This window comes from Muntiacus reevesi, chromosome 1, assembly GCF_963930625.1.
Source record: "Muntiacus reevesi chromosome 1, mMunRee1.1, whole genome shotgun sequence".
In the NCBI taxonomy this organism is placed as follows: Eukaryota; Metazoa; Chordata; class Mammalia; order Artiodactyla; family Cervidae; genus Muntiacus; species Muntiacus reevesi.
Window position 1 is genome coordinate 180,176,745 of NC_089249.1, and position 15,154 is coordinate 180,191,898.

Consider the following 15,154-nt stretch of genomic DNA (forward strand, 5'->3'; position numbering starts at 1 on the left):
TCTTAGGGATGGTCTTGACGCCTGTTTTATGTACAGTATCACGAACCTCTGTCCATAGTTCTTCAGGCACTCTGTCAGATCTGGTCCCTTAAATCTATTTCTCACTTCCACTGTATAATCATAAGGGATTTGATTTAGGTCATATCTGAATGGACTAATGGTTTCCCCACTTTCTTCAATTTAAGTCTGAATTTGGCAAGAACGAGTTCATGATCTGAGCCACAGTTAGCTCCTGGTCTTGTTTGCTGACTGTATACAGCTTCTCCATCTTTGATTGCAAAGAATATAATCAGTCTGATTTTGGTGTCGACCATCTGGTGATGTCCATGTGTAGAGTCTTCTCTTGTGTTGTTAGAAGAGGGTGTTTGCCATGACCAGTGCGTTCTCTTTGCAAAACTCTATTACCCTTTGCCCTGCTTCATTCTGTACTCCAAGGCCAAATTTTCCTGTTACTCCAGGTGTTTCTTGACTTCCTATTTTTGCATTCCTGTCCCCTATAATGAAAAGGACATCTTTTTTGGGTGTTAGTTCTAAAAGTTCTTGTAGGTCTTCATAGAACCGTTCAGCTTCTTCAGCATTACTGGTCGGGGCATTACTTGGATTACCGTGATATTGAATGGTTTGCCTTGGAAACGAACAGAGATCGTTCTGTCGTTTTTGAGATTGCATCCAAGTACTGCATTTCGGACACTTTTGTTGACTATGATGGCTACTCCATTTCTTCTAAGAGATTACTGCCCACAGTAGTAGTTATAATGGTCATCTGAGTTAAATTCACCCATTCCAGTTCATTTTAGTTTACTGATTCCTAGAATGTCAACGTTTGCTCTTATCATCTCCTGTTTGACCACTTCCAGTTTGTCTTGATTCATGGACCTAACATTCCAGGTTCCTATGCAGTATTGCTCTATACAGCATCAGACCTTCTTTGCTTCTATCACCAGTCACATCCACAACTGGGTGTTGTTTTTGCTTTGGCTCCATCATTTCATTCTTTATTTTTTTTTTTTTAGGTATGACATTTGCCTTTTATTTGTTTGTGATTTGAGGTACAATATACTGCATATATTTAAAGCCTATGATTTGATCAGTCTTATCATATGTGTATACCTGTGACACTATCATCACAATCAAGGTAATGAATCTTTCCACCATCCCCCAAAGGTTCTTTTGCCCTATGCTATCCGTCCCTCCCTTCATCATGGACCCCAGAAAGTTAGCTGCTTGTTGTTACAGATTACTTTGCATGGACTTAGATATACTGCTTTATCATTGATTTTCTGTTTGATCCATCTTTTTTGTTGTTTTTCTCTCCCTTTTTTTCTTGATTTTTTGGTTACTTTAATACTCATCCCTTCATTCTTTCTAGAGTTATTTCTCCACTGATCTCCAGTAGCACATTGGTCACCTACCGACCTGGGGTGTTCACCTTTCAGTGTCCTATCTTTTTGCCTTTTCATACTGTTCATGGGGTCCTCAAGGCAAGAAGACTGAAGTGGTTTGCCATTCCCTTTTCCAGTGGACCACATTCTGTCAGACCTCTCCACCATGACCCGTCCGTCTCTGGTGGCCCCACAGGGCATGCCTTAGTTTCATTGAGTTAGTCAAGGCTGTGGTCCGTGTGATCAGATTGGCTAGTTGTCTGTGATTGTGGTTTCAGTCTGTCTGCCCTTTGACGCCCTCTCTCAGCGCCTACCGTCTTACTTGGATTTTTCTTACCTTGAACATGAAGATCTCTTCATGGCTGCTCCAGCAAAGCGCAGCTGCTGCTTCTGACCTTGGACATGGGGTAACTCCTCCCGGCTGCAGCTCCTGACCTTGCACGTGGGGTATCTCCTCTCTGCCACTGTGCCACGCTGCCGCCACTCCTGCACCACACATTATAATAACCAATAATGGAAAATAATCTGTAGAAGAATATATGTATATGTGTATATATATATACACACACAGCCACTCACACATATATCTAACTGAATCACTTTGCTGTACATCTGAAACTAACCCAACATTATAAATAATTATACTTCAATTTTTTTTAAAGTTGGGAACAAAAGTAAAGAATTTTATTTTTTTGTTTGAATCATAAAATTAAATTCAGCATTGAAAATAAAGACAAGAAGTAAAAAATCTAAAGATTAAAGAAATTATAATCTAATGTGAAAACAGTGAAAATGGAAACATTAAATTTAGGGTAACTAGTTAGGTCCATTTTTATTTTTACTTATTTTATAGAAAACAGCTGATAGAATATTACCCCTGTCAGAACATTACCACATGAAACAGAGTGGTATTGGCACAAGCTTTTTCTTTATATCAGATCTTGCTTAATCTCCCTCTGTCATTCTTCTCTTGCTCCCTTCATCATGTGAGTTAAGTGTATGCCACAGATATTGGAGGAAATGCTAGATCTCATGTTCCAGGAGAGACTCAGAATGAATAGTCCATTTCTGGTAAAGTGTGATAAATGCTAAAATAAATGGAATCTCAGGGTACCATGGGAACATGAATAAAACACCCACTTCAGCCTTAGGAAATTGGGAAGGCTTTTCAGAGAAGATATTTTACCACAGCTCTCAGGCTTAGAAGGTGGTCAGCAAAGGAGTAGTGGGATTGGCCTTTAAGGTGGAGGAAACAAGACATGCATTCTCTGGAAGCTAGAGTCTCACGGGGCACCTGCGCAGTGTGCCTAAGGATTCCAGCAGCTGCCCATCCCTAGGCCCACATGGCTCTTGCAAGTTCTCAGGACGTAGGAGGAAGCATCACCCACACAACAATGTGGGTATTATTACTTGGCAGATGGGGTGTTTGCAAGTTCAAGAAACTAATCAATGTGGAGAACTTTAGGCTGCTCTGAGGTGGGGAAGAGAGTATTTATTTACTTATCTACTCACAGCCTACTTTAAATACTCAAATATTTAATATTTGCCCTTCAGTATATTGTTGAAGGGCAGGTACTAGAGTAACCCCTGCTCTCCGAAGTTTGAGAGAATTTGTGCTCAATTTGTGCTCCTGTGCACACCAGCAACGAAGACCCAGAGCAACCAAAAATAAGTTTGTTTGATTTTCACGAGCAGTTTAAGAGACACTCTTAGTCTTTGTTCTGTGTGTTTATCCTAGTCGCTTGTGCCCCTCCCCTTTCTGCTTGAACAGTTTTCAAGTGTTTTAGCTTCCAACTTCCACTAGACTTAGACCATTGTGTTGCTCTTTTCCTTTCCTAAATTTCTAAGCTCTCTGCATTGGCATTTTTAACTACTTCATTGATATTTAATTTCTGTGCTAGGCATGCACCTTCAATCCATTTAGTGGTGCTTTAACATTAAAGACCAAGGTGTTTGGTTCTGTTATATTTCTCTCTGGTATTTAGTATGTTACTGAGCATTTAAGTTAATATTCGTTGAAGTGAGTTCCTGTCCAGAATTGTTTGGTTCTTCTTAAGGAATAATTAGTCTCATAACTATTTCTGGACTCAACAGGAAAGGCCACACAGAAAAAAAATTGAAGTTAAGTTTCTCAATAATGTAAAATTTTTTTCCAGATTTCCTGAGATATATTGGACAAATAAAATTGTAAAATACTTTCACATTTTATATCACCTATAATTTCACATTTTCATTACGACTTTTAGTGGAAATAAATTTAGTGGTTCATAGATATTTTATGCCATACTACTGCTTGTCTTTACTTAATAAATTACTTCAAGTATAAACAACTGGGATTAAATTCTGGAGTAGTGCCAGTCAGTCATCAATCCTCTTGAGAAGTTGTGTTGTAGAGCTGTTGACATTATTTTTATTGTTCAAGTTATTTATTAGTTAAAGCCAAGCATAGATGTAATAAGCATACTGTGGTACTAAGTGATTGTAAAAATTCCTTATTTTCTTTTTCTGAATAAGGATGACTACTTCCTTGAACAAGAACTTGAATTTAGGGACTTCCCTGGTGGCCCAGCTGGTAAAGAATCTGCCTACAAATTTGATCTGCCTGGGTTTGATCCGTGGGTTGGGAAGATCCCCAGAGAAGGAGAAGGCTACCCACTCCGGTGTTCTGGCCTGGAGAATTCGATGGACTATATCGTCCATGGGGTCGCAAAGAGCTGGACATGACTGAGTGACTTTCACTTCACTGGTGGTCCAGTGGTTAAGAATCCCCCTGGCAATGCAGAGGATGTGGGTTTGATCCCCGGTTCAGGAAGATCCCACGTGTCGAGGGGCAGTTAGAGCCTGCATGCTACAACTGCTAGAGCCTGTGCTCTGCAACCAGAGGGGCCACTGCAGAGAGAAGCCCACACTTTCTGAATTTGAGAACATCCGAGCACCCCGGCACCAGAGACCCCGTGCAGCCAAGCGCAGACGAAGTTGTTAAATGAGAATGTGAATTTCTTATTAATGTTTTCATTGATATAAAGCTTTTCAAAGACCTATTGTGAATAATGATTTGCATAAATTTGAGGGAACAGGAAGCTTCTTTTCCACATATAGTCTGTTGTTGGCATTTGTATTGATGTTGGAGTTGTTCATAGAATCTGAGTGGGTGGGGATTCCTTAAGAGGGTTTTTAAGTTTTCCTTCAGCGTGTTTCATAAATTTTGCTCTTTTGTTGTACCCCTTGGGGTGTCTTTTCAGTCTTAGACCTTGTGACTTGTTAGAGAACTGCTGTTCTAAGTGGACAGGTATACTGTCCAAGCATCAGGGAGAAAGAATGAATGAAATGGAAGTGGTAGCTGTCAGGAGCTAGGGAGATGGGGTGGAGGTGTGCTACTGGGATGTGGGTAGACTGCACACACATTGGTATAGGGGATCCCTGTGTTTCATAGAAGACAGGCATACAGATCTCTAGGCATTCCTGAAAATTTTCCCAAGACAGGCTATCATAACACATTGACTAAATGCTTATATTTTTAAGCATGATAACTATCTATGAAACAGACATTAAGTAATGTCTGTTTCAGAATTTCAGAGTTTCATGATTTTTTGTGTCTTTCAAAAGTTGACTCTTAAAATCATGACATAGGGCTTCCCTGGTGGCTCAGACTGTAAAAATATTGCCTGCAATGCAGGAGACCTAGGTTGGGAAGATCCCCTGGAAAAGGAAACAGCAACTCACTCCAGTATTCTTGCCTGGAGAATCTTATGGACATATGGATCTTATGGACATATGGAGCCTGGTGAGCTATAAGTTCATGAGGTCACGAAGAGTCAGACACGACTGAGCAACTTGGACACACAAAATCATGACATAAACTTTTTTTCTCTCTGTTTGACTGAGAAAGGACTTAAGTTTCAGAGTGTAGAAACTGTTTCAGGAAAAGGTGAGTCATAGTTGTCAACAGTGTCAATCACGACAAATTGTGTAATCATCTGTCTCCCACTTAACTATGTATTAGGAGATCTGTAGTAGCAAATGAGCTCTCATTGCTATTCATTACCATGATAATAAAAGAATTTAGGGAAAGCTATTATTTAAGAGGGAATGATAGATGTAACATTTCTCTGAAGTTAGTGACATCCCTGCATTTTACGTTTTCTCTCAGTGCGAACATTTCATTTCTTTTGCTAACCAGTGTGCTTCCGGGGTATAGAGAGCAAACATTTCCCCCCTGGTGTTGTCTTATTGTACACCTCATTTGTTTAATGTTTAATTTTTCATTATTTATTTCCTTCTAGTGTTACCCATTTGTGCTGTGCTCCTCTCCATCCCTCCCTCTCAGCCCTCAAAGTACTGGCAGTGACCAATTCCAGGAAGGCTAGGGCACACCGTTCTCTGGCACTGCATATCTGCAGTCTTCAGAATAAACATTTGTGACTTTCTTCCTCCTTCTGAACTGCCCCTCCCTTTTCATTTTAATCTGTTATAAAAATGAGGATAGGAATGGAAAGAACAGCCAGGGACAGCTTTTTAAGATATGCAGAGTGCCAGAGGTATGATTCCCATGTTTGCAGAATCAAAAATGGATCAACTTCCCCTGACAAATTTAAATGTACTTGAAAAAACTTCCCTCCAAATCTAGGACAATGACCATGTAATTTATTGTCCCAATGGATAGTTTCAGTGTCTTTGTGTATCTTGTTAGACAAGTGGATATAATAAGTCAATATATGTATCCTAATGTGACACTGTAGAGAAATATTTGCCCATAAATATAAATTAGATGAGGCTTCCCTGGTGACTCAGCAATAGAGAATCCACCTACGATGTGGGAGCCACAGATAACGTGGTTCAATCCCTGGATGGAAAAGATCCCCTGGAGAAGGGCCCAGCAACCCACTCCAATATTCTTCCCTGGATAACCCCATGGACCGAAGCACCTGGCAGGCTACAGTACATAGGGTTACACAGAGTTGGACACAACTGAAGCAACTTAACACAGCACATAAATTAGAGGAATATTTATTCTAGTTTCATGTTATTTTCCTTGATAGTTCAGTTGGTAAAGAATCCTCCTGCAATGCAGGAGACCCTGGTTCCATTCCTGGGTTGGGAAGATCTGCTGGAGAAGGGATAGGCTACCCACTCCAATATTCTCAGGCTTCCCTTGTGGCTCAGCTAGTAAAGAATTCTCCTGCAGTGCAAGAGACCTGGGCTCAATCCCTGGGTTGGGAAGATCCCAAGGAGAAGGGAAAGGCTACCCACTCCAGTATTCTGGCCTGGAGAATTCCATGGACTGTGCATGGACTCACCTAGAGCCAGATGTCCTGGAATGTGAAGTCAAGTGGGCCTTAGGAAGTATCACTACGAACAAAGCTAGTGGAGGTGATGGAATTCCAATTGAGCTATTTCAAATCCCAAAAGATACGCTGTGAAAGTGCTGCACTCAACATGTCAGCAAATTTGGAAAACTCGGCAGTGGCCACAGGACTGGAAAAAGTCTGATTTCATTTCAGTCCCAAAGAAGGGCAATGCCAACGAATGCTCAGACTACTGCACTTGCACTACTTGCACTCATCTCACACACTAGCAAAGTAATACTCAAAATTCTCCAAGCCAGGCTTCAACAGTATGTGAACCGTGAACTTCCAGCTGTTCAAACTGGATTTAGAAAAGGCAGAGGAACCAGAGATCAAGTTGCCAATATCCACTGGATCATCAAAAAAGCAAGAGAATTCCAGAAAAACATTTACTTCTGCTTTATTGACTATTCCAAAGCCTTTGACCGTGTGGATCACCACAAACTGGAAAATTCTGAAAGAGATAGGAATACCAGACCACCTGACCTGCCTCTTGAGAAATTTGTATGCAGGTCAGGAAGCGACAGTTAGAACCAGAAACAGAACAACAGACTGGTTCCAAATTGGGAAAGGAGTAGGTCAAGGCTGTATATTGTCACCATGCTTATTTAACTTACATGCAGCGTACATCATGCGAAATGCTGGGCTGGATGAAGCACAGGCTGGAATCAAGGTTGCCGGGAGAAATACCAATAACCTCAGATATGCAGATGATACCACCCTTATGGCAGAAAGTAAAGAGGAACTACAGAGCCTCTTGATTAAAGTCAAAGAGGAAAGTGAAAAAGTTGGCTTAAAACTCAACATTCAGAAAACTAAGATCATGGCATCTGGTCCCATCACTTCATGGCAAATAGATACAGAAACAGTGAAAACAATGAGAGACTTTATTTTTGGGGGCTCCAAAATCACTGCAGATGGTGACTGCAGCCATGAAGTTAAAAGATGCTTGCTCCTTGAAAGAAAAGTTGTGACCAACCTAGACAGCATATTAAAAAGCAGAGGCATTACTTGGCTGACAAATGTCCATCTAGTCAAATATGGCTTTTCCAGTAGTCATGTATGGATGTGAGAGTTGGACTGTAAAGAAAGCTGAGCACCAAAGAATTGATGCTTTTCAACTGTGGTGTTGGAGAAGACTCTTGAGAGTTCCTTGGACTGCAAGGAGATCAAACCAGTCCATCCAAAAGGAAATCAGTCCTGAATATTCATTAGAAGGACTGATGCTGAAGCTGAAACTCTTGATAGTTTGGCCACCTGATGCGAAGAACTGACTTATTGGACAAGACCCTGATGCTGGGAAAGATTGAAGGCAGGAGGAGAAGGGGACAACAGAGGATTAGATGGTTGGATGGCATCACCAGCTTGATGGACATGAGTTTGAGCAAGCTCCGGGAGTTGGTGATGGACAGGGAAGCCTGGTGTGCTGCAGTTCGTGGGATGGCAGAGTCAGACAGGACTGAGCAGCTGACCTGAGCTGCAGTGAATGAACAGAAGTCAGGGTGGATTCATCCCTTGGATTGCTGAGGGTTCTGTCTGTCATATCTTCCTGCTGTCTTCACCAGCCTATGTTAGATATGATCAGTCTTTTATATTTTGTCTATCTGTGAGTTAAACAGAGCGTTTCCCTTCTAATTTCCTTTACAGGTAACGTTTTAATGGAGCATCTCTCTCCCTGTACAGATACAGACTTGGATTCGTTGCATTGTCCTTTGTGGATGTATTTATAGCTCTACTGGCAGCAAGCTGCTTGAAGTGCTATGGTATCCAGAGAATAGTTAAGCACTTTGAGGAAGATTTGATTGATTTTATTTCCTTGAGGAAAAAGTTAATGTCTCTGGTTGTTGTTTATTCCCTTCTCATCTGTCTAGTTGCTGATCATCTGGGCTGTGACCCTCAAACACGGTTCTTTGTCCCTCCTAACATCAAACAGTGGATTGCCTTGCTGCAGAGGGGAAATTGCACCTTTAAAGAGAAAATATCACGGGCTGCTTTCCACAATGCAGTTGCTGTCGTCATCTACAATAATAAATCCAAAGAGGAGCCAGTCACCATGACTCATCCAGGTAAACAAAAAAGGAAGTCGTAGATTTTGTCTTCCCTCTGACATATTATTGCCTTATAGGAAGACATTCTACCTCTTGCTGAAACCATATCATTTCCAACCTAATTCTAGGATTATATTTTTCTTTGGTATTGCCATTTGTTTGCTGAGATGCATTTTTTTTTCTTTTAGTTGAACTTTTTCTTACATAATAACAGTAAAACACTGTGAAACTTGCACTTATTAAGAAACTGACTGTGACTGAATCCTTAGTCATTTTACATTTTACTGATAACTTTGAAAAATAATATCTTAGATTTAGAATCATTCATCCAAATTATGTCATGCCTTTTATCTTATCAAAGTGAATGTTGAAACTAACTTAATAATTAATTACAGTAGTAACCATATTCATTTTTGTGGAAACACTTAGGATATTTCTAATGTACTTATTTTAATAACGTACTTATTTTAATAACAATGGTGCAATTTATTGAGCACTGCTATATATATGGCAGGCACTGTGTGGCAGTGAGCTTTTTGGTTTTTATTAGACTTTATTTTTTAAAGCAATTTTAGGTTCCCAGCAGAATCTGGACATTTTTCAGACTGGCTTTTTTCACTTAGTTGTATGCATTTAGGTTTCCTCCATGTCTTTTCTTGACTTGATAGCTCATTATTTTTGAGTGCTGAATATTCCAATGTCTGGATGTTCCACAGTTTATTTATCAAGTCACTTACTGAAGGACATCTTGGTGGCTTCCATGTTTGAGCAGTTGTGAGTGAAGCCACCATAAACATACATGTGCAGGTTTTCGTGTGGACATACGTTTTCAGTTCCCTTGGATACATACTACGGAGCCTGATTGCTAAGTTGTTCAGTCAGGATGGTGGCTGTACCGCTTCATAGATTTCCAGCAGCAGTGAAGGAAAGTTCCTGTTCCTCCACATCCTCACCAGCGTTTAGTGCTGTCAGCTTTTTTTTTTTTCTTTTTGGTCACTGTAATAGGTTGTTTTAATTTGTATTTCTCTGATGACATGATGTAGAGGAGTCCCTTTTTTATGTATTTTCTTAGACAGTCCTCATCATGACCATGTATGTTATAGGTACCCTCCCACTTACAGACCGAGATTGAAGCAAGCAAGGGCCAGCAGAAGAGAGGCTTAGACACGGGTTTTTTGGTGTTTACCTTTCAGTTTACCAATCTGTCTCTTACAACTTGTTGAAACCTAGATAAACTTTTAATTCTGCATTTATAAGAAATGTTAAAGATCAATGACTTACTTAAAGAATTAACTCTTTAATCATATAATTAATATTTGCATTGTCAATTTTAGACAGTTATCTTGCAAAGACCTCACCCTAACTTAAGATCATTGATACTTTTGTGTATATCTTGATAGAATAATGCAGATTAATTTAAATTTTATTGCTCTAACTTGTTTTCTTCCCTTCAAATTAAGCATTTTAGAATTAAAATATGTTTTTTCTTTGTCCAAAAGTAATTTGTGCTCATTGTGGAAAAACTGAAACTTTTAAAGGAAAGTATAAATAAAATAGAATGTGTGATTTTCACTACCAGAGATCACTAACACAGCATTGTAAATCAGTTATCCTCAAAAAAAAAAAAAAAAAAAAATGACAGTGGTTTTTCTGCCTAGGTCTCAGAGCAGATGCCAGTTTGCTCTCATCGGCTGTAATAGAGGGAAGAAAAAACTATTCAAAATTTTGGACCTAATTGTTCCTTGCTGTTTTCTTCTTACTGAAAACACAAAGGAAAATGAATAGAGAGAAATTCAACTGAGCAGAATGTATTTTTCTTTTTCTGTGATGTTATTTTACATACACAAAACCACTAAAGTAGTGAGGATGAGAGTCTTCTGAGTATGTAAAGATCTGGGGATTATAAGAGAGGGACTCGAGTTTGGTTTTTTTTTTCCCCCAATGATTTTTGTTAAAAAAGGAGAGAATTCTTTTCTAAATTAACATGAATTTTCCATCTGTGTTCCTTGAAATGTTAAGAGTATCCAGAAATGTTCCATAGATGACCCATGGAGGAAAAAAGGTAAATGATGCAATAAGTTTTAGAAAATGCTTGAAAAATATTCCAATTTTAGAAGCTCCTAATAAACATACTGAAGTCTCTGAGAAGTCTTAAAGACTTGTTTTAATTGATTAACCTGCAGTTTCCCAAATTTATTTGACCATGTAACTCTTTTATTACATTTTAGCTGATAACACAAATAAGGAAAATTAGGGATAGAGTTTGAGGATATATTCTTAGGATATATAAGAGGCAATTTTGTAAGGCAAATGTAATATAAGAGCAATAAGAAATGGCTTTATATTGCAAAACATATGGCTTTATGATACACAGAAAATTAGAAAGAAGAATGTGAGACAGTAAATTGATAACAGTACTTCAGAGAGAAATTTAGTACTGTCTGATACCATTAAAGATCTCAAACATTGTGGTCCAGTAATTTCATATCTAGATAGATGCTCTGGAATACTCTTCAAAGTTTGATGTACATGTGTATCCTCTGGGAATCTTATTAAAATGGAGATTTTGATTCAGTAGGTGTGGAGTATAACCTGAGATTCTGTATCTTTAATAAGTTTATACATGATACTAACGCCATTGGTCCACAGATCTTGCTTTGAGAAATAGGTAAAGATAAGAAGGCTAGGTTTCCATCTCAGATTTTTCACTGACTTCCTCCCTGTGATGTAGGCCACGTTGCCTCCTGTGCAGGAAGACCTCTTTGGTCTCTACGTCTTTCTCTGGAAGGCGATGAACCCCTGCTGTGGAGGACAGCAACATAAACAGCCTCTGTGCCCTGAGAGCTGCTTGTCTTCCTGGCTCGTTAATGTGCACTGCTTCTCTCCCTTCACACAGCCCTTTCTTCCTGTTTCTGTGTAGGGTTCAAGGACCTTTCTGTCAGAGTGACTAGATACCCCCTGTATCTGTACCTGCAGAGATACCTGTAATATGCCTGTAGTTCCACATCTCAAGGGGGAGATCCATGTTTTAGCCCTCCCCTGCTCACATGTCAATTCTACTATCCACCCTTCATTTGAGAGAAAGCACCTTTGTGCTGTGCATTGTAATGTGAACTAATATGAACTGGTAAGAGTTGATAAAAAGACCTCTGGGTCACACCCTCAGTGAGTTTACTATCTGAGGCCCCTTCAGTCTTCATAGCGTCTCTGGACTGTACTGTCCTTTTGCTTTTTGTTTTCATCATTTGTATGCTTGACTGGCAGTAGAGAGAAGACTGCAGGTTTCTTTAAGTTAAAGTTTGTGTCTTTTTATTTTTTGCAATGGTTAGCAAAATATCTTGAACAAAATAAGTATGTGCTGCGTCGAAATGCTTTCATGAAGATATTTAGCTTTGTTAAGCTTTCTTTTCATTTAAGGATATATTTTATAACTAATTTTAAAATTTCACTTTGTTAAGTATTTCATTTTCTTGCCTTGTTGACAATGTTTCAAGAGCTTATTCCTGTTTGTTCTAATGAATGCCCTTCATCTGGTGGCTGAAGGACATCTTTTCTGGCACAGTGTCCATGACATCATTGACAGGAAAGACTGCTCAATTTGTGGTTTTATTTGTTACCTCTACTTGGCAGAATAAGTTCTTTGTAATGTAGTTAACAAATATGTGGTAGTATAAAGGGGAAGTTATGGGCACTTGCATAGTTTAAAATAATGCACATTTGTATAAAAGTTAAGGATTTATTTTCCTGTCTTTTAAAAATTAATATAGACTTTATTGCTTAACAGTCATAAATTGTGTCAAATTGTTGTCAAATCAGAGAGTTCTTATATAGTTTTATTCGTATGTCTGTAAGAATCTGTGAGCATTTTTTCATTGCTAATAGGAAGATGAGGTAATTTAGGTAAATATTTTTTTTTTTTTTTTAAATTTAGGTAAATATTTAACCAAGTACTTTACTTTTCTATCTTTATGTCAATTAGCAGTATCGAATGCTTCTTAGTGTTCCTTTAACTGGTTGAATAGAATCAATCAAATAGCTCTTCACCTTTTCTGCATCATATTCTCTTTTTAACAAAAGGTATATAGCTCTATATTATCTAGCAATGAATGGGGAAAAATTACTCTAGAATATAGAATATTCTCTCTGTGAATAGGAAAAAAAATCACACCTTATGAAAACAAGTAAAGATAAGTCACAAATACATTGTAAAATATCTTTAAATACCCATAATTTGGGCCACTTAATGTAAATCTATTCTTTTATTCTAAAAGCCCATCAAGAAAATAAATAATAGTCATACTGTTGCTTTAACTGTTTAGTTTTTAGGTTGTAGTTGAATATGAATTTAATTACTTCGGAAAAGATTGAGTTTGCATTTTAAATATACTACTATAGCAGAAAATAGACTCTTAATTGTGTCTGTAGCCTGAGTTTGCAAATATCTCTTCTGTGTTTTCCATATGATCCATACACTTTTTTCAGAAGTTCATAATTATCAAGAAAAATCTGAAACTGTAATATGTAGGCAGTAGCTTTTGAAAAAGAACAACTTTTAAAAAATGACTGCTGATGATTTCTGTTTTAAAACATTCCTGTAAGCTCTGAACTTGTCCTTTATTTCCCTGGAAGTGGAGAGCCTCTTCCTCTGCCAGATACTTAAGACAATTTATCTTCTAGCATTCCTAATTCAGACACTGCAGGCTCAGTATCCTGAGTAAATTGATTGGACTCATCACTTGACTTGCAATTTTATCTTGCTTGTGCTTATCCTTTCCCCTCCAGCAGTAGAAGAGGAGGAAGCTAAAATATTGTAAAGGATCTGCATGGGGTTTAGAATACTGGCTTAGAAATCAGTTTCACAGTTTACAGGACAGAAGGCATTTTTTACTCGTTAGGTGTTCATATGATGATGACCTGTATTTATAGAGACAAGCTCAGAGCTAGTGCCGCAGGCACAGCTGCTAAGGAAGATGGTGCGACCTTGCTCCATGTGTTAGAGGACTGGTAAAGATTATTTGATACCTTACAGTGCTCCTCAGTTCGGGTTTTTCAGAAGGTAGGATATTGAGTCAGGATAATTCTTGGCTCTGTAGAACCGTCCTTTGTATTTACTGAGTGTTCAGCCTCTCAGGCGCATGCCTACTAAATGCCAGATGTACCGCTCCATATTTTTAACAGTGTACAATCCTTCCCCAGAGTTTGTAGACGGACTCTCCCTTGGAGGGCTTTTCTGCCCTGGTAAGACTTACAGTCAGACTCTTAAGTCTATAGAGCCTTTGGAGGAGGAATAAAGAGAAGTCATTTGTTGGTGAGAATAATGGGAACAGAAAAACTGATGTTCTTTTTTTCTTTGTGTAGTCACAGATTTCATCTAGTGTCATTTCCCTTTCAGTCTAGATAATCTATTAAATCATTTCTTGCAGTGCAAATCTGCTGTGACAAATTCTTTCATCATTTATTTACCCTAAAGTGTCTTTTTCTGCCATCATTTCTTAAGGACATAGATGTGAAATTCTAGGTTTCAGCACTTTAAAAGTGTTGTTTCTTTGCTTTCTGGTCACCATTCTTTTTTTCAGATATTTTACAGCATGAGTCTTTAAAATAAACCTTTTAGAACAGATTTATATTCACAGAAAAATTGCAAAGATAGTACAGATAATTCCCATAGATACTGTGCCCAGTTTCTCTTATTATTACATTTTACATTAGCATGGTACATTTGTTGCAGTTAATGAACCAATACTGGTATGTTATTATTAACAATTAATGAACCAATATTGGTATATTGCATACACACATGTGTGTTAAGTCACTTCAGTCCTGTCCCATCCTTGGTGACCCCATGGACTGTAGCCTGCCAGGCTCATCTGTCCATGGGATTCTCCAGGCAAGAATACAGGAGTGGGTTGCCCTGCCCTTCTCCAGGGGATCTTCCTGACCCAGGGATCAAACCCATATCTCTTATGTCTCCTGCAGGCAAGTTCTTTACCCACTAAACCACCAGGGGAACTCTTGGTATGTTATTAACTAAAGTCCATATTTTATTCCATTGGGCTTATCCTTGGGCTTCCCTGTTGGCTCAGCTGGTAAAGAATCTGCCTGCAATGTGGGAGACCTGGGTTCGATCCCTGGGTCTGGAAGAACCCCTGGAGAAGGGAAGGGCTACACATTCCAGTATTCTGGCCTGGAGAATCCCATGGACAGAGGAGTCTGGGAGGCTACAGTCTAGTCCATGGGGTCGCAAGAGTCGGACACAACTGAGTGACTTTCACTTCACTTCCTATCTTATTCCAATTTCTTTAGTTATCTAATGTCCTTTGGAGTTCCAGGATCCCATCCAGGATATTACATTACTTTGGTCATTATATCTGCTAGGCTT

The 15,154-nt window shown here is 38.8% G+C and overlaps 1 protein-coding gene across 3 annotated transcripts in view; it reads left to right on the top strand.

Annotated features, from left to right (window-relative positions):
- Positions 1–15,154, top strand: part of RNF130 (ring finger protein 130) — a 141,478-nt gene that overhangs the window by 36,057 nt on the left and 90,267 nt on the right. For all 3 annotated transcript variants that reach the window (XM_065917249.1, XM_065917248.1, XM_065917247.1), the window contains exon 2: positions 8,599–8,793. In XM_065917249.1, coding sequence (XP_065773321.1) covers positions 8,599–8,793 — 195 coding nt within the window. The remainder of the gene's footprint in view (positions 1–8,598; positions 8,794–15,154) is intronic.